At 32.3% G+C, this 24,853-nt stretch overlaps 1 protein-coding gene across 2 annotated transcripts in view; it reads right to left on the bottom strand.

Annotated features, from left to right (window-relative positions):
* The window catches only part of HERC2 (E3 ubiquitin-protein ligase HERC2), a 599,575-nt gene that overhangs the window by 381,230 nt on the left and 193,492 nt on the right, over window positions 1–24,853 (bottom strand). For both annotated transcript variants that reach the window (XM_085808058.1, XM_085808057.1), the window contains exons 18-19: window positions 16,129–16,271; window positions 8,277–8,419 (exon numbers count right to left, since the gene is read on the bottom strand). In XM_085808058.1, the coding sequence (XP_085664184.1) occupies window positions 8,277–8,419; window positions 16,129–16,271 (286 nt within the window). The remainder of the gene's footprint in view (window positions 1–8,276; window positions 8,420–16,128; window positions 16,272–24,853) is intronic.

Below are 24,853 nucleotides of genomic sequence, written 5' to 3' on the forward strand. Positions count from 1 at the left end.
CACATCTGAAATTTGTCGACAAACATTTTAAAAATACATTACACACATGTAGATATCTAATTAACATCATTAAAGCTATGCAAAACTTATGTCTCTATTATATATAAAAAAATTGCAGTCTCCAACAACAAGATTACTTCGCCTAGAATACAAATGAAAAAAAAAATCAAAACAAAATGCTCTAATTAAACATAACTGCTATCCGAATGAAGCTGAAGAGTTTAATGTACTTCATGACAGCACATGAAAATGTATATAGGCAAATGAACTTAACTATGAAAACCAGCATCTTTGGCATAAAGCTAACATATTTCTTCCAAGGGCGCCAAAGCCAGTGCAACCATCCCAGGCAGCAAAATTTAAGAAATATCAGGCAGAAAAATTTAGATATAGTCAAATTTTCAGAATTTAGTACAAATACTGTGCAGTTGAACATAGAGACGGAAAGATTTTTAGTCTAATAAGGTACCAGACAGCAGAACCTTAGAGATTACACCGGTTGAAAAAATGCTTAGCACTTGTTCTGTTCTTTACACATAAAAAGCTGCTAACAAAAATCCTTCTTTATTAGCTTCACACACTGCACTGGGAACAAAGAAGCAACTTTTTATTGCATTCTATAAAAATGTGAAAGTAGCAGGTAGAACATAAGCATAAAGGATTTGATTATTTCAGTTCAATTACTTCAAAGTCTCACAGCATATGTAGACTTACACACTCATAATACACAAAAACAGCAAGAAAAACAATCCTCATAACTTGTCTGATTACTATTCACAGTTTATGGAAGGTGACAAGATATTTCATCCCCTATTTTATCAAATTAATTAGCAGCTACACAATCAGCATCACTTTTCCAGGACATTGGTTAAACGAGCTTTGCTTTGACCAAAGTGCGGTTAATAAACTGCAGTCTTCCTAGTGCAGTTTATTCCTAGATATATATATTCAGAAAAAGGAAAGAAATATAGATCACCAATTGAATCATGTTTATATAACGAGTTACAGAATTTCACACTTTGCCTCTTCCTTTTCAAGTTCGCATATCTTGTTTCACATATCTTGAAAAGTTGTAATATCCCATTTAGAAACATAATGCATCTAAACTACTGGGTAGGGCCTGATTACAGGATGCAAGATACAGTTCTAATCATAATATTTATATTTTGAATCACATTGCATACAGCTTTATTTATGCATTTTTACACAACTCCTTTTTAAGCAAACACAATTACAATTTTTAAGAAATGCTTTATAATTTGCATTTTTAAGCGTTAAGGGAAAAAAGCATGGCCTTTTTCTTGTGCACCAGTCCGATACACTTTCATTGCACAAAAATTTTGGCTCTTTAGTTCTTTGACAAACATGATTTCCTTATGCCTTTTCTGATGTTAGGTATAGCATTTATTTAGCGTATCGCCAGAATCCGTGCCAGCAGTGCAACCACAGGGGGTGGCAGAATTCAGATGGGGCAAGTTTTTAAAATTTAGCGAAACATTGAGCAGGAAAAAAATCAAGAATGGCAACATTTTTAGAATTTAGGGAGGTGAGGGGTAGCAGAATTTAGGGCCTGAAGATGTTACACCAGGCTATAAAATGCCCAGTCCTAGTGTCAAAATGCGAGCGCAGAGGTCTGTGAAAGGAAGGGCACAGAATCTTGTCAATGTACAGCCTGTATAAAAGTGTTTCTAGAAGTAAAACAAATATAAGAGCAGAAAATGGGAATTTTATTTTGGAATTATTTATTTAAGTATTTAGTAGTAAATCTTCAGAACAACAGCATCACAAAATGCAATCTCCTAATGAAAACAACACTGACTGTTGCCAGAACTTATTAACCACAATATATATTATTATAGTTATTATTATTTGCTTCCTTTCCTTTAACATACTTTAACATTTCTCTTGTCAATAAAAAAAAAAAAAAAAAAAAAAAAAAAGAACAATAATAAACTAGAAAAGAAAGGGTAAGATTCCCATCTTATCAAAAGAATCAACAGTCTTAGTTTTAAATGGAGGTTTAGTCATTATGTCAGCTCCTTGCTTCTCTGTAGGTATTGACTGCATAACAATTTGCTTATCCAGAATTTTCTCTCGCATAAAAAAGTTTTTTCTATACTTCACGTCACTTGGTAACATCGCTAAATAGTCGCTTTAACCAAATTGTTTCTCTAGAATATTCACTAGCTACAGTTAGCTCTACTCCAGTTGTCAAAGTTACAAGTGACTGCCTTTAGCTAATCCATGATATAGCTCCATAACTATAAACCATCACTATTCCACTTGTAAATTTTTCTGTTTCTTGAAATGCTCCAAAGTCTGCATCACTATTACATTCCAGTGTTCTTGGTTTTTATTTATTCTTTTATGTAACAACTTTAGTAAGAGAACCTGCTACATATCTGAATATACATTTTCCTTGGACCTAATTTTCATTCAAAGGAATTTCAAGAGCATGTGAAAGAATGCCAACACAGTAAATTAAATCCGATCTCATCCCTAACATAAGATACATAAAAGTTCCTACAGCTTCTCTATAAGGGAAAGTTTCTGTGTTTAGCTAATCTTCCTTTTTCTTTTCATTAAAACTTTCCTTTGGGATAGGTTTTGATACTGGTCTGATATCTTCCGACCCAAATTTTTAAGAACTTTTCTTGCATAAGCTTGCTTCCTAATTTTGATACTTCCAAATTCAAGAAGTTTAATTTAAAGTGCAAGAAAGTAAAATTCTGGTCTAATTGTGATTCTGAATCTTGACTTCAATTCTCTGCGAAATTTTCCAGATTCCTATACATGTGTTGACTCTACCAAGCCATCATCTACAAATAAGCATACGGTTAGCTTCTTGCCATTTTTGTTTCTTCTACACTCTTTTGCAAAAAAATCGAAGCACCATGAAAGATGTGGTTGTTTTTGATGAAAATGAATACATGTGTTGCTCATACACTAATAAAATGATTAAAAAATCAAGGTCATAGTACCTGTTCACGGCTCACAATCACCCATTGAGTGTTTAAATTAGTAGTTGGTCGAACCACCCCTGGCGGCAATACACGCTTGAATTCACGAGGCAAGGAGTGGTAAACAGTCCTAATGTTATCCTGTGGCACATTCTGCCAGGCATTCATCAGTTGTTGGCATTCATCATTGTACTCCAGATCTGCGATATTTTGTGGTGCTGGAATCTGGCGGCCTACCATTTCCCAAACATGCTCGATTGGTAAAAGGTCTGGTGACCTTGCCCAAGGAAGAGTATCAACCGCACGGAGACAATCCAGAGATATGCGAGCGGTATATGGCCTGGCATTCTTTGTTGGAAAATGGCCCCAGGATGACGTGCCATGAAGAGTAATGCAACCGCCCACAGGATGGTATCAACACATGGTTGAGCTGTTAAGAGATATATGGAGGATGACTAAAGATGAGCTGTTGTCATAAGAAACAGCGCCCCACACCATCACACCAGGGGGTATGGCTGTATGTCTTTATAAAACAAAGGCTGATTGGGACCGCTGGCCCCGTCTTCTCCAAGCACGAACACGGTGGTAATCTGCTTCAAGATTAAAGCGGGATTCATCGCTGAACACTATACGATGGCAGCCTTGATGGTCGGCTACGATACCACTCCAGATGACTCCGTCGAGTTGTGGGGGTCAAAGGCAAATGTCTTAAAAGCCTCTGTGAGCATAACCCCACCTCAGACAAGTGTTGTGAGATGGTGGACGGTACCACGGTAGGTATAGACGTGGCTGTAGTGTGTTGAATATTCAACAATAATACCATTGGGGCGGTTCAGGCCAGAACAATCATCTTATCTTGCCTTGCCTTTCTGATCCTTGGCCTTCCAGAGCCTTTGTTTTGTCAGCAATTTCCTTGTAGCAACCATTGCTGCCAACATTTTTGCACAGCCGTGTCTGTAAGCTGCAGATGATGGCCTAATGCTCAGTATGACCACCCAGCTTCATACAACCCTACAATGCAACCACAAACAAAGTCGTTTAGTTGTCTGTAAGGTCTTCGTCATCTTCGTAATAGCATCTTTAGTTCCCTCTTTACGGAATTAGAATGGCAGCAACAAAAAAAGATAAATTTTCCGCCTCTGTTACTGGTTTTATACTTTGTGAATTCCACACTAGAAATGTGCGCTATGATCGCAATTCCTGTCTATTTGCCTTGAAACTTTGATCATTTGCATGTTCAATCAAGATGTTTTTGCATACCAAATTCCGTCACGATCGCAGAAGTCCTTGGTGCTCTGATTCTTTTGCAAAAAAAATATATTTAAGCATGGTTCTACTTCACTTGTCTCAAAGCCAAGTTGTGACACAAAGTTTCCAAAACATTTTAACAGTGTGATGCTTGCTTTAGTCCACACAAACTGCATTGAAGCATCACTATATCCTTCTGGTTGCTGCATGTGTATGGATTCTTGAAGTATTAAATATAACAATGCTGAACAGATATCCAACTGAGAAAGATGCATTTTCTCGTTGGCTGCAATACTCAGAATTGAACGAACAGTTTCTAGCTTGTTATTGAACTAAACATTGTAATCAACTCCACGATGCTGAGTAAACTCTTTGGCAATGAGTCTAGTCTTGAATTTATCAATAGTTCCATCAGGATTCTTTTTGATCTTATAAACCCACCAGCATGGTATAGCTTTAGCATCGTTTGGAAATTTTTCTATATGCCATGATTCATTTTCTATCAGTTTTTGTCATCTCAGAATCCCTTGCTTCTTTCTAATGCACACTTTGTTTAGAGTTATTCGCTTCTTCACAAGTATCAGGCTCTTTAGAATAAGCAATAAAAATTTCATCTACTATTATATAATCTTCAAAACATTTTCTCTTTCTCAATTCAGTTCTACTCCTTAGGTACCTTTACTGCAATATTTTGCAAATAAATAGCTCCACAGTCTTTTTCAAAATCCTCTAACATACATCCAGACATTTGTGTTCTTTCTGAATTTTTGTGATACTCAGAGCCAGAAATTAGTCTATCTTGACCTTGAATAGGTCATGAAAGACATCATTTAAAGAGATCATAAGTGGTATCTTTGCTCCATAAATGGTATCCTGTCTTCCTCATACCCAAATAAATCAGCCTTTATAGCTTTATTACCTGTTTTCCTTCTTAACACAGGAATTTGAGCATTACAAACACAGCCTATTATATGTAGCTGTTTTATTACTATTATATGTAGCCTATTATGTATAGCTGTTTTATTACAAGTTTCTTTTTTAACAGGGTTCATAGCCACATTTTAGTTAAAAAAATAAGCACCTATAAGCACTTTTCAAGCACATTTTAAGGAAAAAATAAGCACCTGTCTAATTACATTATACACAACTGCATAACCTTAAAAAAAAAATTAGACTTGTAATTTAAAATATGAGCAACGCAATATTTATTTAGAGAATGAGCATTACCTCAAAAATGGAAAACAATTAACTTTTTTTTTTAATTTTAAATGACAGTTCAATTTACAGAATTAGTTTACAATGAGAGAAAAAAAAACTATGCAGAACTAAACTATATTACCAGATTTAATGATGAAATTTCAGTTCAAAATATAGAAAATAAATAATAATAAGCCATATTAACTGTATTTGTTTGGCACCTAATAATAAATACAATTTATTTTTCCACTCATATTAATATTTAAATAATTTAACTTAAATCAAAATTTTGAACATTTTCTAAATTTTCATTGCATAACAGTTTGTCCTTAACATATATTCCAAGCAAAGTAATTTAAGTAAAAAAGAGGCACATTTCTGAAATCAGAAGATGGGAAATTACTTCATGTAGTCATCCTTTAACAGTAGAAGCTTAACTAACCCGCATACTGGGAAATTGCTGAATATTCCGGGTAGTAATTGGAAAAAGAGGAGTGGGGAGATATTGTAGCCGTTCTTTAGATTTCTCGGCTAAATAAATGATTTTGACATTTGAATATGTGCATCATATAAAAATAGACCAACTGAACTGAGAAATATTCTGCTTAGAAAGCACAGTAAAAACTCTTTTAAGTGTTCATAAACAAATCTCAGACTGAACATCAAAATTAATTATCTCTGCAAAATACCGCAAACGTTATTGCGCAATACATGTGGCGTAATCTTCCACATGTGATATTACGCAATCGGAATCAACAGCTGCCGGTATTCGGAGAATAAAGAACTAAATAAAAGAAAAGAAAGAGACCTACTAATCTGGGGTGTTTCCGATTCTAATTTTCAACACACTGCGTTAAATTTCCGGAATAGAATCAATCTTCGCTTAGGTTGGGTAGACCGCAAAAACTTTTAGTCCTATTCAATCCAGATTGGATAGTGACAAAAAAAAAAAAATTCCGCTGCTTCAATATTAGAGATTTTGCGGAGAAAGGAGAGAACCTCCCAACCTCCGTACTGTATGATGTATTGGGGGGGGGGAAATTCTTTTGACTATTTGATTACTTTCCTTTTATTTAAGCCATTCCGAATATTATTCCTTAGAAAGCTAATATGCGTAAAAACACACCCATTTTTTGGAAGTTTATCTATACTTCACCAGTTACTGCAACTATATTATTATAAATATTCATGCATATACTCATAATATAAGCATAACGATCATAATAAACTGACCACGCGGAACGAGAATGCAAATTATTAAAATCTTGACAGAAATTCAAACGTGTGTAGTATTTGGATGGGAGGAAAAGAATACCGAATGTACCGAATTTTCTACCGTTTTCCCAATTCTTTGACCAATAGAACGACGTGCACCTGTCTGTACTCTCGCGCGTACCATAGGTTACGTTAATGCAGAGAAAGGGGGGAAGCAATTTCCGGGAGTATGATTCACCATCTGACGTTGCATATAAGGAAGAAAAGTTGTTTATTTAGTTTCGGCTTTGGTACGAGGAAAAATGCGCGTTCATTAAAAAAAAAAAAAAAGGATTAAAAAAAAGCACTAAAAGCAAAAAATAAGCACTAAAAACAAAAAATAAGGGCTTTACAGAAAAAGTAAGCACCTATAAGGGCCTTTATATTTTATTTTCAAATATAAGGACTTATAAGCACTTGTAAGGACCACGACAAACCCTGTTTAATCCATAGCTCATAAAGACTCATGCCATTTGCTGATGATTTGCCAGTTAGTTCTGTTTAGTACATATATGGCCTAGTTCAACCTACACTGCTGCAGGAAAATCAGCTTCAGAATTTGAGTACTTAAATGTTCTTGCCATTTCAATTACTGCAGGTATATCACTGAAGGCATATCATTATTCACATGAGCCATTTTCAGCTGGGAATATAATGTCCTGTTAATGTTTTGAGTTATTTCTTCAGAATGCCAAATTGTATGCACTCATAAAACCTAACTCATATTTATTTTGAAATAATTACACCTGGAAAAGCACTTAGAGACAAATGAAATTTATTTTAATATAATTATAGCAGCCTCTTGTTTTTTTAGTTTGCTGAAACTTAATTTTGAAACCCTGTAACATTCATTATCTTGTTTAAATATCAGAATCAATATATTCAAAACCACTAAAATGATTGATAATATTTTAAAACATGACAGACAAAAATAAAAATATTTTAACATTATTTGTCTAAAAAAAGGTAATTTTAATATGCTGTTGTTATTTAAATTTAATATTGTCATAACCCTCATATTTCATTAACAAATCGCAAAATGATAAATCCCAGAATTATAATTTTTGTAAGCAAATTGATCTTAAAATCATCAAAATGTTGATAAGTTGCCAAACTTGGCAATACACAGCAAAAAATTTTGATTGCAAAAGTAAGAAAGTTGTTTTTCATAGCAAAAGGAGAACATATTTAAACAGTAACCTGAATGTATTCACTTTACACACAAATCATTAATCAAATCCCCAAACTGGCAAATTTAAGCACCTTTACAAAATTTGAAAAAATTAAATTTGTGCATAACATCTAGGGCAAACACTACAGCAGTTTTCATAAAAATTCAAAGAAAAAAAAAAAAAAAAAACAAATTGCAAATATGTGACATGAAAGTAAATATGTAACATAAGAACTTGACTTGAGATAAACAATAAACTTTTTAAATATAAAACATGAAAATTTCTATAAATTCCATTTAATTTTGATATAAAAAAGAAAACTAATTGTTCAGAACATTAAACATCAACCTAAGACAAATTATACATACATCAATAATACATGTTGCATTGAATATGAAAACATTTACTCGTCTAACTTCTTACACATATTTCTAATCTCTAATACCTCAAAAGTTGCTTAACAAGGCACAGCAGAGGAATATCAACAGAATATGTTGGATCTTCTAATACAGCAAATTGCTGAGGATATATGGATTTGAATGGCATAGATGCTGGAACACTCTTGTCTTCTGTCTGAAAATCATAATCCTAAAAATAACATGCAAATTAAAAATATGGACATTCTCTAATTCTTACAAACTATATATGTTATAAGTTGTTTGTACTCATAGTAGTTAATTTAATAACTTCTTCTGACTAAGTGATTAAATAATTCACAGCATATTTGATAAAAAAATTATTTCCACTCTTGTTTTTGAAAACAGCTTAAAATTTCCAATGTAAACAATATACTGCTTAAAAAGTAATATGATGCTAGACTGACAAAGTTCTCATGAAAGGACAAACTACAGAAGAATTCTAAAAATCTGCAACTGCTTTATCAGTGAATGCTTGTAACCTGAACACATTTTTGAATATAAGCAATATTTAAATTTTAAGAAAATTCAGCATGGCAACACATTTTTGAATATAAGCAATATTTAAATTTTAAGAAAATTCAGCATGGCAAATGTTTTTATATGCACATAAACTTTCAATAAAAGTGCAGCTAAGTTGTAATATTTTCACTCAAGAAGCAAATTTATTTTATTAATAAAGTTATTTATCTTTTTCTGCAAAAGCATCTCATGTTATAGTATGCACAGAGAGTGAATCTGAGTACATTCCTTATTTTATATAAATTTGTCCTTTATGTATATTTTGCTACCTTTAAAATTAATTCTGAGTTTATGTGGTTTGCATATGTAAAGAATCTTTCTGTTCATAACTTGTCAGAAGCTGGGTTCCAACTATGGTCTTTTACAAAGACTAAACAAAGAATTTTCACCACATCGTTGTTTATGAATTATACTAGACTAGTAGCTACACTGCCAGCCTTCATCTGGCTTTTAAATGTACCATAAAAATGCCTGAAGGGAACACCAAATATTAAATTTAAAAACTGCCCAGAATTTTACTCTGCAGAAAACTTCCGAAAAAAACACATATTTAAAAAAATATATATTACATATAAAAAAATTAACCAACTTTCCGTTGAAGAAAAAAAATCATGCAAAACTCTTCAATATCTTACAAACAGTGAAATAAGCAAAAAATAACATGAAAGAAATAAAAACAAAAAATTCTGTGCAGAATTTTACTCTGCAGAACAACTTTATCAAAAAAAATCAATAAAAATGTATTATATATATAAAAAAATGAAAATGAAACATGCCAATCTCTTAAAAACAGTGACATAAGAAATACGATGAAAAATTGTTGCCAAACCCTTATTTCTAAAAGAATAAAACTATTCAAAATGATGTAATTTCATCAAAAATCTATCAATAACAATAAGAAAGGAAAATTGTTGCCAAAATCACATTTTTAAAGATGTGAGAAGTGTACTCGGAAGCTTCATTTAAAAAAAAATTTTAAAATACAAAATATTATCATTTTTCCAAAATTCTTTTTGTAAAAGCAGTCACAAGGATAAAAGTTTAACATGTCCAAAAATCACAGAAAAATAAACTGTACATTTTTAAAAATAAACTTTCTTAGAAAACATTCCATTGAAAAGGTGGTTAAGCTTGCTTTGTTAAATAAATTCATATTTAATTGATTTATTGAAACATGAAATTTATTTTAAGTTCGTAAAATAGCTAAGTGCCTATGGTTCATAACGATGTGAAAACGGTGTAGAGTAAAAATCTCGCTTTCCTATAGCCCATTGTGTCTCAAAATGACGTGATTTCATCACAAAACATAAAATAAAAAAAATTCTAATTTTAATTTCGAAAAAATCGCTTCGAGGTGCACTGGCTCTTGTCTAGATGCTCCTATGTACCAAATTTCGTAGCTGTGGATCTATAAGCTTACGCGCAGCACGAACGAAAGACACACACACAGACAGACTCTTTCTTTTATTATACGTAGAGACGACTGTAAAATCCTGAAACATTTCAAAATAAAGATTAAATTATGTGCCAAATATGATTATTTAAATTATGTTCTTGATTAACATTATTTAATTAAAATAACTAAATTTCCTTAAAAAAGCAACAAAATAAAAATATATTTTATAAAATTTTAATTTATTCAATCATCATATTATAATCTGCTTAGACATGACCCCAAATAAATAAAAAATAAACATTAAAAGAAGAATACTTGAGTAAGAACCCCCCCGCCCAAAAAAAAAAAAATTCTGTAATTATAAGCAATATTTTAAATCAATTTCTAACCCAAGAATAAGCAGAATTGCTAAAAATATTATAAACCAAAAGAAACATGTTGACTATGAAGGATGGTAAAGTTTAGAAAGGTTCCACTTAAAAAAGACAGGAAATAGGAACTGCCCCACTTTAAGCTAGGATTGCAAAGGTAAGATGATTGAAACCTTTTCTTTAGCGCTCTGCTTTAGTTAATTTTCAGATAAGAGAGAAAGATAAGACATAGAAAGAAAGAGATATGAAATAGAAAGGAATTTTCTTCTCTTTTCTGCTGAGTTTAATCTAGGAACTTGCCAAACTAATGAAACCAACAAAGATGCTATTTCATAGCTGAAGTAATTGCCGAATGACGGAATATTAACTTTTGTAAACACTTCCTTATATTGAAAATAGACCTTGGCAGCAAATATTTCCTAGCTACGTCTAAAATCAATATATACTTTAAACAATTTTAGTTCATTTTTCAAAATTAATATTATTTAGAATTAAATGCACTGATTAAAAATTTTAATTTAACATGACAATAATGTTTGACTATTTGTTTCTCACGAAAATCAGCAATTCGCATTAATTTTAAATAAAAATCGAGGAATAATTTTTGCTTCATACATATAAATTAATCAAATCCCTTTGCAATTTTGTGACATTAACATCTTTTCTCATTTGATTTTATTGATTTTTCCTCCTTTGTAGTGTAGTAGATATTTCGTCATTCAAACTGTATCCCTATCAATTTTTTTTCTCACATTTTTGTGATTACAGCTCTCTTTCGTTTTCAATGTCTGTATTCTTATAAATATTCTTTTGTTAAAAAAATCATAAATACATAAAAACTTTTTATTGATTATATTTTCATTGTATTGCTTTGCATTTTCCATCTTTCAGATGGCAGTATTAATGCAAAATTCTAGACAGCAAGTGATTTAAGCGAAACACGCTGAAAGTATTTTTGTCTTAAGCTAACATCCCACTGTTCAGAAAAAAACAAAACCGAATTTATGAAACCATATAGCTATGAGTAGCGTAAATGTCATCAGACAAGGGAAGGTTATTAGACAATGACTATCCCTAAAGTCAGGAGTAAGAGAGCAGAAATTCTCTGGCCAATATTTCGTTTGCAGCCAACTTTTATACACATTCCAATTCTGACCTTATTTTCAGTCACTGTCTTCAAAGCATTCAACTAAAATACTTCAAGACAAAGTTTTAAGGAAATCAATTTATTAAAATCAATTAAAAAGGAGTTTATTAAGTAAAAATTTTTTAATAAAAAATTAGAAACATTTCCAAATAAAGAAACTGTAAAAAGACACATGAAACTGGAAGCCTTATCAGACTAAAATGGCAAAAGGAATACAAAAGATCATATCAAAGTGGAAGGCTTATGAGACATAAATGGTAAAAGAAATTTTTTAAAAAAAATTCTAACTTTCCTACCATTAAACTCATCCATTGGAAATCTGAAATTTTTAAAAACACAAGTGCCAACATCACTAGATTCTCACAATTAAAAATATTTTCATTACAGTTGACATAAATAAAAAATTCAATATCTAAAAGTTACATTTATTAATAATCAAATTCCACTTAATCTTATTAACTTAATGCTTTAAAATTTACAGATTAGAACGTTTTAATTTAAATTTATTGTTACTTATGATAGGATCTACTTAAACAAAGTGTGGAGGTATTTACTGGTTGCATAACAGTAGTAAAAATACTTGTAAATTTGCAAATAGTCCCTCTATCTCTGTACATAAAAAATGGCCATTTCTATTCCAGTTCTTATTATATACCAAATAGCCAAAAACTTTTTACTGTTAACTCACTGTTTTTCTTTTCATAACTTTTTCTTCCCCTTTCAACCATATTACTCCTTTTTACATGCAAGAATTAATAAAAAAAATTTTAACATTCTCACACACCATTTGCTTCTATTAACTTTAATAATTTTAAAATAAAAAGTTTGGTTTTCTTTCTACTAAACCTTAAAAATGTAAATTTGCTAAATTTTAAGGCCTTATTCAAAAGAATGAAATTTATTCCTCTTTAATTTTACACTAAGTTTCTACCCACAAACCACTTAACTCCTTCTTAACAGAATTCTCAGCAGCCACCACACACTCAACTCTTTTTTTTTTTTTTTTTTTCTTTTGGCGGAATTCTCAAGACTAACATGCTTATGTAAGTTTTCCCAACTGTTAGGCATATTGCCTTTTTATTTGTTATTCATTTATTTTTAATATTTTCTTTTACCATTTTAGTCTTATAAGCCTTCAATTTTCAGACATTTCTTCTATTCCCTCAATCTGAATATATTACAAAACATTTATATATTTGATAAAACATTATTTTATAAAAACATTCGATTTGCAATTAATTTTTAATTTATATTTAACATGTTACAAGAATTTACATTCATTTCAAATTCAGAAACATGGCTCTGCTGAAAAGTCTTCAAATGTTCCTTGAAAAAGACGATGGAATTTTCAACACTGAATGTATTTTATATACACATTTTGAATCAATTTATTCTGCTTTAATGATTTTGCTGAAATTCTGATTTGACTATTTCATATTGAAGAGATGCCCCTTTCATGATTTAATTTTACATTAATTATTTTGTCTTGATCATTCAATGTATTTTGCAGCATACAGAACGATTTCTATAATATATGTCATCTTACTTTGAAATTTCTCAGCTTTTGTCTATATAAACTGCTGACCATTAAAATTGCAACACCATGAATGAAAGCAAATACAAAACAGATATTTATTGTACGTAAATAGTATGGCCATGAAGACTTAAATGATTAAATTAAGCAGTTTGGGGATTTACAGGGGTGTGAAATTAGTAGAAACAGCTGCCACACCTGGCAGATAAAATGGCCCTCACTCGGTTAGGCATGGAGTCGAAGTGGGCTTGGATAACAGAAACGGGCAACTCATTCCATGCTGCTTCAAGGCTATGCCACACCTCATCAACCATATTAGTTGGAGGGGGTTAACGAGCCAGTCTCTCAGCAACCCATGACCAGATGTTTTTTACAGGTGCCATATCTAGAGACTGTGCAGGCCAGGGCAGCAATCGAATACCCTGTGTACCAAGGAAGGTCAGAACACAATTTGCAACACATGGTCTCCCATTATCTTCTTGGAAGATGGCATTTAGCAGGCCTCAAAGATAGGGCACAACAACTGGATTTAAGATGTTAGAAATATACCAATCTGCATTCAAATTACCATCAATCTGAACTACAAATGTGTGTGTTGTGTACCTAGTGGCTGCCCAAATCATCACATCAGGTGAAGGACCCCTATGTTGACATCGAATGCAAGCAGGTGACATGCGGTCTGCTCAGAGCCTCCAAACACATATACAGCCATAAAAATACTGCATGCAGAAGTGGGACTTGTCTGAAAAGACGACATTGTGCCACTCCTGTATATTCAGGTTTGTCGTTCAACGTACCAGTGTCGCCGTTTCTCTCTATGCTGCATTGTCAAGGGAAGTCGAAGTAATGGTCACCGTGCTGATAATCCACGCTGTTGCAAATGTTGACATTCTCTATGAGTGGATACTGGGCATACTGCAAGCATGCTCATTTCCTGACTAATGGCCCATGATATGATTATATGGTTTTTCAGAGCTGACCTCACAATGTCTGTCCTCTTCAGCATTTAGTCATGGGAGGGCATTGAGATGCTGCATGCCATTCAGTATGACCCTCGGCAACCCACCGATTCTATAGCTGCATGACAGTGTTTGGATGTTCACCAGTGCGACAGGTGATATGATGAAACTATAATCCACAGTCTCGACAGGCAACGATCCTGCCTCTATAGAATTCCAACACTTGCTGGCAAGCATTTCTTCTTACGATTCGAGGTATAACACAATATTTGGATCAACATTCAGCCTTGCAAAGCACTTTCTGAATGAGAAATTGACTACACAACTTTCCTTTAATGCAGTGGCTTCAGATGTCATTTCTTCCTCCTGCATTGTCTAAATGTGCTGAAATACTAATCATTTGCATATCCCAACCTCTTCTTCCTTGCATGTGATTTTGACGTTCGTCAGGTCATCGCTTTGTGGTATTGCAATTTTAATGGCCAGCAGTATATATAATAAGTTTAAGATCCAGACTTAGGGGACTTTTGGCAATTCTACACTTAAAGCAATGTTCCAGATGTTAAATCATCCATTTTACTTTAGCATTCATGACCTTCAGGAAATAAAAATTTATATATATATATATATATATATATATATAAAAAGAAGAAGCTCAATATTTGTTTGCTTTTTTACACATTTCTTTCAATGTAAGTTAGCTTTGTTTTTTGTGCTCATGCATTTTCTTTAATTTTATTAAAGTAACAGACTATAGTAAATGTCCAGCCACCAAAGGGCTAAATACCACAGGAGATACTTCCACCTAACTTATTGCTAGCATTTTCTTAATATAAGTAGGACCAGCTTCTACAGAAAATAGAACATAAATTAATATTTCTTACATTAATTTTGCTTTGACACAACCAATTATATTCAAGATATCACTTCTTCATATGGAAATTTGGTCTAATATCACTTCTACTTCCAACATACATACAACTACAAAGCACTTCGCTTAATAGTTATTAGGCTGCACTTTGTCCAAGTAATTATTTAGATTATTTTCGAAATTGCTTTCAAAAAAGCTGCATCATGATTATTACATTACGTGATTGATAAACAAAACAACCAGCAATATATAATACCTCTTCAATTAAAACGAAGCAAGCATATAACCTTAAAATCATAAAATGCACATATACTTATGGAACAGCAGAGCGTGCATATCCAAAAACAAAAATTTCTAGGATGAAATAATAACTTCAGTCTGGTTCTATACATTTTACAGAGTTAATTAACACATATTTCACTACCTTTTGACGCAGCTGCCGTTTCTAGTCAAATAATAAAAATATATAAAAAAATACTCTCTTTTGAGCTGTCTAAACTCATTCTGTATGACTTTACAGTGCAAGGAGAAGCTTGTGATGACCATGCAGTTTTCTGGATACTCTTTGAAAATATGTACATAGAAAGCATACTCTAATTAACCCATAGAACATATCTTAGCAATGACAATGTTATCTTTTACGGCAATGATTAAGCTGATATGAAAGCTCAAATAACAACTCTACAGTTGATTTCTCATATGAACAATAATATAAATTTGTACTTGCAAACTAATTTCTGGGAATATTTTGTGACACAATTATTTTGCTTTCATGTTTTAAACAGGTATCAACAAAAAATATTCTCCTAATAACATCCAGTGTGTTTAAAGATGTAATTTTCAAACTCAAAGGTCAAAACACAGAAAGAAAAGTTTTCATACTAATTTTAATTATAAAGAATTGCTATAAAATATAACATCAATTTAGAGAAAGAAATTAATTTTGAATAACATTAGTATTTAATCAGAAACATAAATTAATTTTAAATCAAAGTTTGTTTTAGTATCACTCTTTCTTTCACACACAGAAAATACAATACATAATCACATGACTAATTGAATGATCCTTAAATCCACTTACCGACACAGCATATTCTATTTCCTCCAGTTCAAATTTGACAGCAGTTGAAAGAGCAGACTCTAATCCCCCATCAGCCATTAAACTTTCCACTAAAAGATCAGTCATAAAATGACAGCCAGAACTGATTCGTGAATTTTGTGGACCTAAAACATTTCATAAGAATTTTCAAGTTAGAAAACATTCATAAAAAAAATTTAAATTATCCCTTTTTTTTTTTTTTTTTCTTTTTTTTTTTTTTTAATTCTCAAAAAATTTTTAACATTGAAAACTGATACTAAACAGAAAAAATTCTTAAAATCCACTGAAATTCAGCACAGAGTACATTAGTAGCCCATTATGATTAACCAGCAATTCGAAATTTCTGATAATAGTGTTAGAACCCAGCCTCAGTTGTTATCTTTCTTATCATAGTTTGTCATTATAAGAGTGGCAATCATTGGATGTTTGTTGTAACTCTACAGATTTTGAAAATAAATATGACGCTTTGGAATTTTCTATGTAAGGTTATTTTATTTTAAGTTTATTAGGAGAAAGGAGAATGGTTAGTTCTTGCAAATCTCGAACAATTTTGGTGATGACGGAAGTGATCTGTAAAACAAGTCAAGGTAATCTTATTGGTTTTATTGAATTTAATTCTATTTGACTTTATTAAATTTATTTTTATTGAAATGGAATCTTTAATTGAGAAATGAAAACCTGTCAGAGCATCTTTTACGAGAAAAATTAATGCAATGTTGCAGGAATTAGAAAAGGAAATTCCTGATGAAAAATCTGTGAAAACGAAACTTGTTACTTTAGAATGTTTATCTGTTGAACTTAATGCATTTGATACTCAAATATTAAATTCGGAATTTTCTTCAAATGATCAGTTTGAAAGTAAATGGGTGAAAGTTGAAGAATACAAAGAAAAATTAGATATAATACGAGTAGAAACGGAAATATTCATCAATTGTCAAATGATACTATCTACTAGCAGTGTACTGCCGAATTCGAGCAAACGGAAGCTGAAATTACCTAAAATAGAGTTAAAACAACTCGGTGGAAAAATTAAAGATTGATTACTGTTTTGGGGACAATTTCGGTGAATACATGAAGATAAAGAAATTAAAAACGAGGATAAGATGCATTATCTCGTTCAAACGACTGTACCCGGTATGAGACCACGTGATATTGTAAACAGCTTCCCTGCAACTGCCGAAAATTATGAAAAAGTTATAGAAAGCTTAAAAAATAGGTTTGACAGGGAAGAATTGTTGGTAGAATTCTATATTCGGGAATTATTAGGTTTGATTATTAAAAATGTCACTAATCAAAAGGAAAAATGCAGTATATCAGAATTGTATGACAAGTTAGAGTCATATTTACATTCGTTGGAGTTAATAGGAATAACAAGTGACAAATACGCTGCAATGTTGTTTTTGCTCATTGAATCTTGCATTCCTGAGGAAATTCTATGAGTTTGGCTTAGAAATTATGCATCAATAATTACAGCAGAAAATTCTCACTCTGAGAAATTGAAACAATTATTGTTTTTAAAGAATGAAGTGGAAGGAGAGCAGAGAATTTCTTTGGCAAAAGCTGGATTTAATTATTTGATTCGGGTGCAAAGAAAGAAAGTAGAAGAGATAAAATGTACCAGAGTGAACATTTCATGCCTACAGCAAATGATTTATTCTCAGGCCATAATAAAGCAACCAATTTTACTGAGAAGAATTCTTGCACATTTTGTGAAAAAAAACCATGAAAGTCGGCATTCCTTCGTTGCTCAGAAGATGACTCTGAGTCAAAAGAAGGATGAAATTAAGAAAAAGAAGGGTTGCTTCTTCTGCCTCAAAATTAGACACAGGGCCAAGCAATGTAAGACAAATGTATGATGTTTGATATGCTCGAAAAGACATTGGGGTGTCATGTGACATTGGGTTTTGCCTACCAATAAAAAGAGCAATGATGCTGAAAACCATAAAGAAGAGGAAACATAAAACATATCACTTGCGAGCACCTATTTCCTAGATGAAGTGTTTCTTCAAACACTATTAATTAACATCGACACAAACAAAAGGCAGAAGACAGTAAAGGCACTTATCGACACAGGATCACAACGTTCATACATATTAAAGAGGCTGCTGTAGACATAGGGTGCCATGCAATTGCATCTGGATTTTTAATTCATGCACATTTTTGGAGGAGTGACAACAAAGAGAGAAATTCACAAATGCTATGAAGTGAACATTAGAAGCCTGAGAAGTGATTTTTCTAGACAACTAATCTTGTTGGAACAGTCGAAGATTTGCGGACCAGTAGTCAGTTTACAGCCTGAACCATGGATAGAAGAACTAAGGCAGAAAAATATTCATGCATCTAATGTAGGAAAAAAGGATTTGAAAATAGAAATTCTTATTGCTGACATCGCAGGTGCTCTGTTAAACGGAAAAATTCAGAAACTAGAAAATGGGCTGACTGCTGTGGATTCACTACTTGGATGGACAATCATGGGAAAGATACAAGATAACATCTCAAAAAGAAACTCCTTGTCCATGTCATCACAAATAACGTCTATGTTGACTCGCAGCAGTGACACAGAAAACTTGTGGAAGCTAGAAGCACTGGAAATTACAGATTCTAAAGCAAATAAAACTGATTCAGAGTTAGAAGAAGCAGTGTGGGATCACTTTCACAAGACTCTGAAGAGGGTGGATGATCAATATGAAGTCAGTTTACCTTGGATCAACGATAAAGAAGCTTTACCAAGTAACAGAGAAGTTGCTGAAAAATTTATTTCCATGACAAAGAAGCTCATGTTGAAAGATAAATTTGAAAAATACAATGCAGTGTTCGAAGAATGGGTCAAATCTGGAGTAATAGAAGAAGTAACAGAAGAGGAACGAGCTAACAATCATTATCTTCCCCAAAGACCGGTCTTCAAAGATAACTGTAGTAAGACCTGTATTTGACGATTCATGCAAGCAAAAGGATTTCCTGTCACTTAATGACTGTTTAGCAAAAGGTCAAAATTTAATTGAATTAATACCTAGATTGCTACTTGAATTTAGGCAAGGAAAAATAGTCTCAGATATTAAAAGAGCTTTTCTTCAAATATCTGATCATGATTTCCTAAGATTGCTATGGTGGAAAAAAACTCAACAAAATAAAATAAGAAAATTTTGCCATTGCAGAGTAGTCCAGTTCATTTCTTTTAGGAGCAGCAATGACCTCTCATTTAGAACAATGTGAAACTTCTTTGAAGGAAGTGGCTACAAAATTGAAAAATTCCTTCTATGTTGACAACTGTGTCACTTCAGTGAATTCGAATGAAGAAGCAGAATACTTTATTGCAAAATCAACTCAGTTAATGACAAGTGCTAACTTTGACTTAAGAGGGTGGGAATAAACAGAACTGAGCAGTGAAAAATCTACAATGAGTGAACCATTGAAAGTAATTGGTCTTCTGTGGGATAAATATGAAGATTCTTTGTTTTTGTGACATCCCTAATATCGACTTGACTGATCTCTTCAGTTCACCCGCAGCACCATGGTGGGATGGCTTTGAGTAATGACTTGTTCAAACAATTAAGAAGCTTTTGCGAGTCATGAAACCTAGGCCAGTCATGTCTGAATTATGAAGAATTGATGCGTGTGCTATGCGACTGCGAAGCAACTGTGAATGCCAGACCACTCACTTATGTGTCAGATAACTCTGATGACCTCATCCCTTTGACACCGCTCTTGTTTTTAGGTGAAATTCCAGTCTTTGGAGTTCCTAATTTGGATCATCTTGATAAAGTTGATTTCAACAAAAGACTGAGACATTTACAGAATTTATGAGAGCTCTTGAGAAAGAGATTTTAGAAATGAATATCTCAGCCTGCTAGTGCAACATCCATCTACAGTGCCGATTTCTCAATAGATAAAAGTCGGCGACATAGTTCTTATCGAATGTGATGACAAACGCAAGGTGTTGTGACCTCTAGCAAAAGTCATTGAACTATACCCCAGAAAAGACGGCAACATTTGAGTAGTTCGTGTCCAAACCATGCCTGGAGAATTAGTTCGACCAATCCAGAGAATATTCCCTCTTGAAATACCTTCATCTTTGGAGTCAGATGAGGCAAATGAAACTGTGACACAGGGTGAAGACAGTTTACTCTCAAAATTACCAAAGAATAACTCCGCTGCAGATTTATCAATGGACATTAAGACTGTCGTGACTAGAAGTGGACAACAAATTAAAATTCCATCTAGATTTCTAACCTGAACACTACTTGAGTTATTTTAGAGTAGAAATTATAGAACTTAATTTTTTATTTTGTTTAGCCTTAATATTTGTGTGGACAGTATTTTTTTATATTTTGTTTTGATTAATTAAGTATATGTTATCAATAAAAAGGTGGGAGTATTGTTAGAAACCAGCCTCAGTTGTTATCTTTCTTTTCATAGTTAATCACTGTAAGAGTGGCAACCATCAGATGTTTGTTGCAGTTTGTTGTAGTTCTATGGATTTTGAAAATAAATATGATGCTTTGGAATTTTATATGTAAAGTTATTTTATTTTAAGTTTATTAGGAAAAAAGAGAACGGTTAGTTCTTGCAAATCTCGAAAAAATAGAGTTAATCCTCATTGCATATTACAACGTAATGCCGACAGCAAGCAAATACGAATCATAAAGCATACACGGGTAAATGAAGCATTACAAAATGTCAGTAATCGTAAAACTGCAGAAAAATAGAGAAAACCTCTTAAGGTATTAAATTCAGATCTTTAATAAATACAATATTTTTTAAAGTACAATGGGGGGAGGGGAAGCTTCATCTCTTCCCTAGTATTTGTAAATAAGGTAGCATTATTTGATGAAAGAGAAGCGTATTACGGCTACATGCCTAAGTTCTACGCCACTTCTGATCAAGAGCTCTCTGATGGATGATATCTGAGGCTCTTATATCCTTGTTTTCCAATCATCAGCCTTTTGAGTAAACTTCTAATTCCACAGATTTTAAGTGCCTTCATACAGCAAAGATACTGAATGTCACAAATATCGATAGTTTTCTGAGATTTGAGCCTCAGTCCTACAAAGATTCAATCAGTCAGCTTCTACTAACCTCTATATTACCAGGACATAATTTTAAATTAATTTGCATGAGAAGTAATATAAATTTCAAAAAATGATTAAACTTTACTTCAAAAAATGATTAAAACATACATCTTTTTTACTCCCAGAAAAAGAATTTAAGAATGTATCTTCTCTGCATAGTTAAAAGAAAAAAGAAGAAAACAAGAAAGAAGCACAAAAAAGAAAAAAAGTTTATAAAGGAATGAAAAGGTGAACTTCCCATCTGCAATGATCATAAATTACCATTGAGTCATCAAAACTTTCAAAAATTTAACAACCTTATACGATGCATACATCGTTAGATATTTGGACTTGAACTTGATATTTGGACTTGAAAGAGATGCAAATGCATTCCTTTCAAATTCTCCTGTAAATTTGCTCAAGCATAGCACAATCAGAGAATCTAATGTCATATGCTCCCCTTGTCAATAAAATAATGCTTAAGTTTAATATAAGAATTAAAATACTCTCAAAATGAACTGCATTATCATCACAAATCACATGATAGTCTAAATAGAGAAAAATGGTCCTTTAATCACGTAATTTAAATGAGAAAATTGACAAACATAATCTTGTTTATTACTTTTGATTTACTAACTACAGTAAATGAATGTAATTACTTAGTTGGTTAATTAATTAAGGTAAAGCACATGACATCTGCTTGCCTAATCTAAAGATAGGAAAGCCCTTGTGGAAGATTTCTAAAAGATATTGGCTCATTTATATTATGCATTGAGAAAACTATGAAAACCTTGTGCACCCAGCATGTTTGCTGAGAAAATTAGAAAAAATAATTAGAATTCAGAAAAATGATGAGAGAAAATGAAATGCCAGTAGCTCATAAAACTAAGATTACTGAAGGAATTTTAAAACAGATTAAGAGCAAGGTTCAAAAGTTCTAAGCGAAATCTATTACAAATGCAATAAAAAGAAATTTTAATAATATTAAGAAATGCTAAACCAACCAACAAAATGAATCCTTAACCCATGGATCATGTAGAAGATGCATATTACAAGACAAAAGTTACCCATATTTATGTGGTCAAATTAACTGATAACTACAGCTTTTTGTTATGCATAATTTAGAAAGGACTGTTAAATGATACAGTAAAGGCAGATACATGCATAACAACAAAATTTTCATACATCTCTAAATGATGAGCAGTACTCACAATTTAAAAAATAAAAGATTTAATCATAAATTTGAAGACCACTATATACAATTCACCAGAAAGATCCATAAAGCACCACAGAAAACTATAATTCAAAACATTAAAACAGACTGAACGGTAAAATACCAGACATTCTTTGGCCATGTGAATGTTAAACTATTCTTTGCTATTTACTTTCCCAAATCATATGACATAAAAATTTCTCAGAAAATGAAAATGTGACACAAACATGAAAGTGATATGAATGCAGGAAAAAAAAAAAAGAAAAAGAAAAAGAAAAAGGAAAAAAAAAAAAAAAATTGAGCTAAAATTTTTAACTAGGCGAAAAAGCAATCTTAGATTGGTGAAATTCTGAATAAATCTATATGAATCTGAAATCCCATCTCCCGGTTTTTAATCTTACATTGGAATGTTTCTGTTCAAATCAGATTAAGATAATTTATTGGCAACAAAAGCTACAAAAGAAATTATCACCTGGAATATAATTGGATAGGCAGCACTCAGATGCAGGTATTTTGCTACAACAGTCTGGATTTTCTGTTAACACATGCTTCCCTTTAAGAAATTGCTAGGCTTTATTAATCTGAGTATCTTTACATGAAATGATATAACATTCTAATGTTCTTTACATTATGACAAAGATGGCCTACTAATGCTGAACAAATAAAAATACAGAAGTAGGTTACAATCTAGGATATTAATTTCATCTGATTTTTAATCCACAAAGCAATTAGATTGCATTTGCTTGGACTTTTTCATTCCAGAAGACTGTCGAGTTCCCCAGATCAGTACGGACAGGTAAAGTTGCATAAGGTACAGACAAGACTTTTTCTCTTAAGTATCTACAAAGCCCTACTAAATGTTACATTTGAACTTTTTTTTCTTGGAACAAATTAGTTCTATTGTAATATTATTCTGCACATCTTCGAAGCATGTACTGGCTCAGAACTGCTGATCCTCTGAATAACACTTAACATTTAATAACAGAGGTTCTTCACTTTTTCATTGTTCCTACTAAATTCACTGTAGTAGCTTTCATGCAGCCAATAGTACAAACTGTATGTTTGCTTACATTTCTAGAGTCCTTTGCGACACCTTATGAACTTTATTGACAATTCAGTGGAAATTATCGATATTCCAATTACAGTACTTGAACAATGGAACTTCATAATTAAAAAAGAAATTATGTCTCTCTATGAAATTAAACAGAAAGTATTAGCACAAAAAATGAAGCAACATTCAAAGAAATGTTTAACAAAGCTAACAAATAAATATTGAGCCTTTTTGGGACATAAATACTTCATTATTTCATAAACAGCTATTTTATATTTTTAATTACATAATTTCTACATGTCATGTTACTGCAGCTAAACTGATGATCTAAAATCCAGAAAATTCCCAAATCCAGATTTGCTGAAGTCCTGATAAGTCTAGATCTCAGACTTTGTAGTGTATGAAATTACACTCGAACAATTCCTCCCCACATGCAAAGAATCAGTCTTAGATGTGTACAAACTTTCAAAAGTGTGTTCTTTAGTTCTTTGACTGTAACACTCAGATTCATAAAAGAACAGGATTGGTAAATTACGGTTTTTATACTTAACTTGGAAATTATCATTCTCAGTTATTAATGTTTAAGAGCAGTTGGTACTTGCTAATTTTTCACCCAAACCTCCCACAAAGTTGCCAATCATTTGGCCACTTTCTCACCAACATAACATGAGAAACAGTAGCCATTTTAGAAAATGATAGCACACCAAAATTGCATAAAACAGAAAAAAAAAAAAAAAAATTAATTAAATTGAAAATGCTAGAAATATCCATAACAAAACATTGAGAATTCCATTATATAAATACCCATAACAAAATACTGCAAATTACATAAAATACCATCATAGATAAATTAAAAGTGCAATAAACATCCATAATAAATTCCTTAACTTTCTTTTTACCGAATCTTCTGCTAGAACACAGTTATCTGTTTTAACTCCAAAAAACATCAGAAAAGTTTAGAATTCTCAAAACTGCAGAGCAACATGGCACTGCTCCTCATGTACAGATTGACCTGCTCAGAAAAGCATCAGAGAATTCCATAAACTTTGTGGAGTGCACATTCCTACATTCTCTACTACATTAGACAAACACCATATTTTTAATACTACACCACATTTCTGAAGAAATGCAACACTTTCTTTTTCATTACCTTGCAAACTCTACAGTGGCATTATAATTTGTTACAAGGGAATCAATCAATTTTATTCACCACTCCTGCGACTTAACGCAACTGTGGGAAACCTGTTTGCTCCTCCTCAGTTGGGGGGAGACTTTCCTCCGTATGTGGCGGGAGGAAAAGGTTGAGTGGACTGGTCATTATTGGCTCGTAAGTGGTTTTGAATCCAATTGAACACTTGGTCTTACCCCTCCGTATCAGGTGGGAGGGGGCTGCAA

The sequence above is a fragment of the Stegodyphus dumicola genome, chromosome X1 (genome assembly GCF_044657685.1).
Source record: "Stegodyphus dumicola isolate Sdum_Otavi_A_Nest chromosome X1, ASM4465768v1".
Lineage (NCBI taxonomy): Eukaryota > Metazoa > Arthropoda > Arachnida > Araneae > Eresidae > Stegodyphus > Stegodyphus dumicola.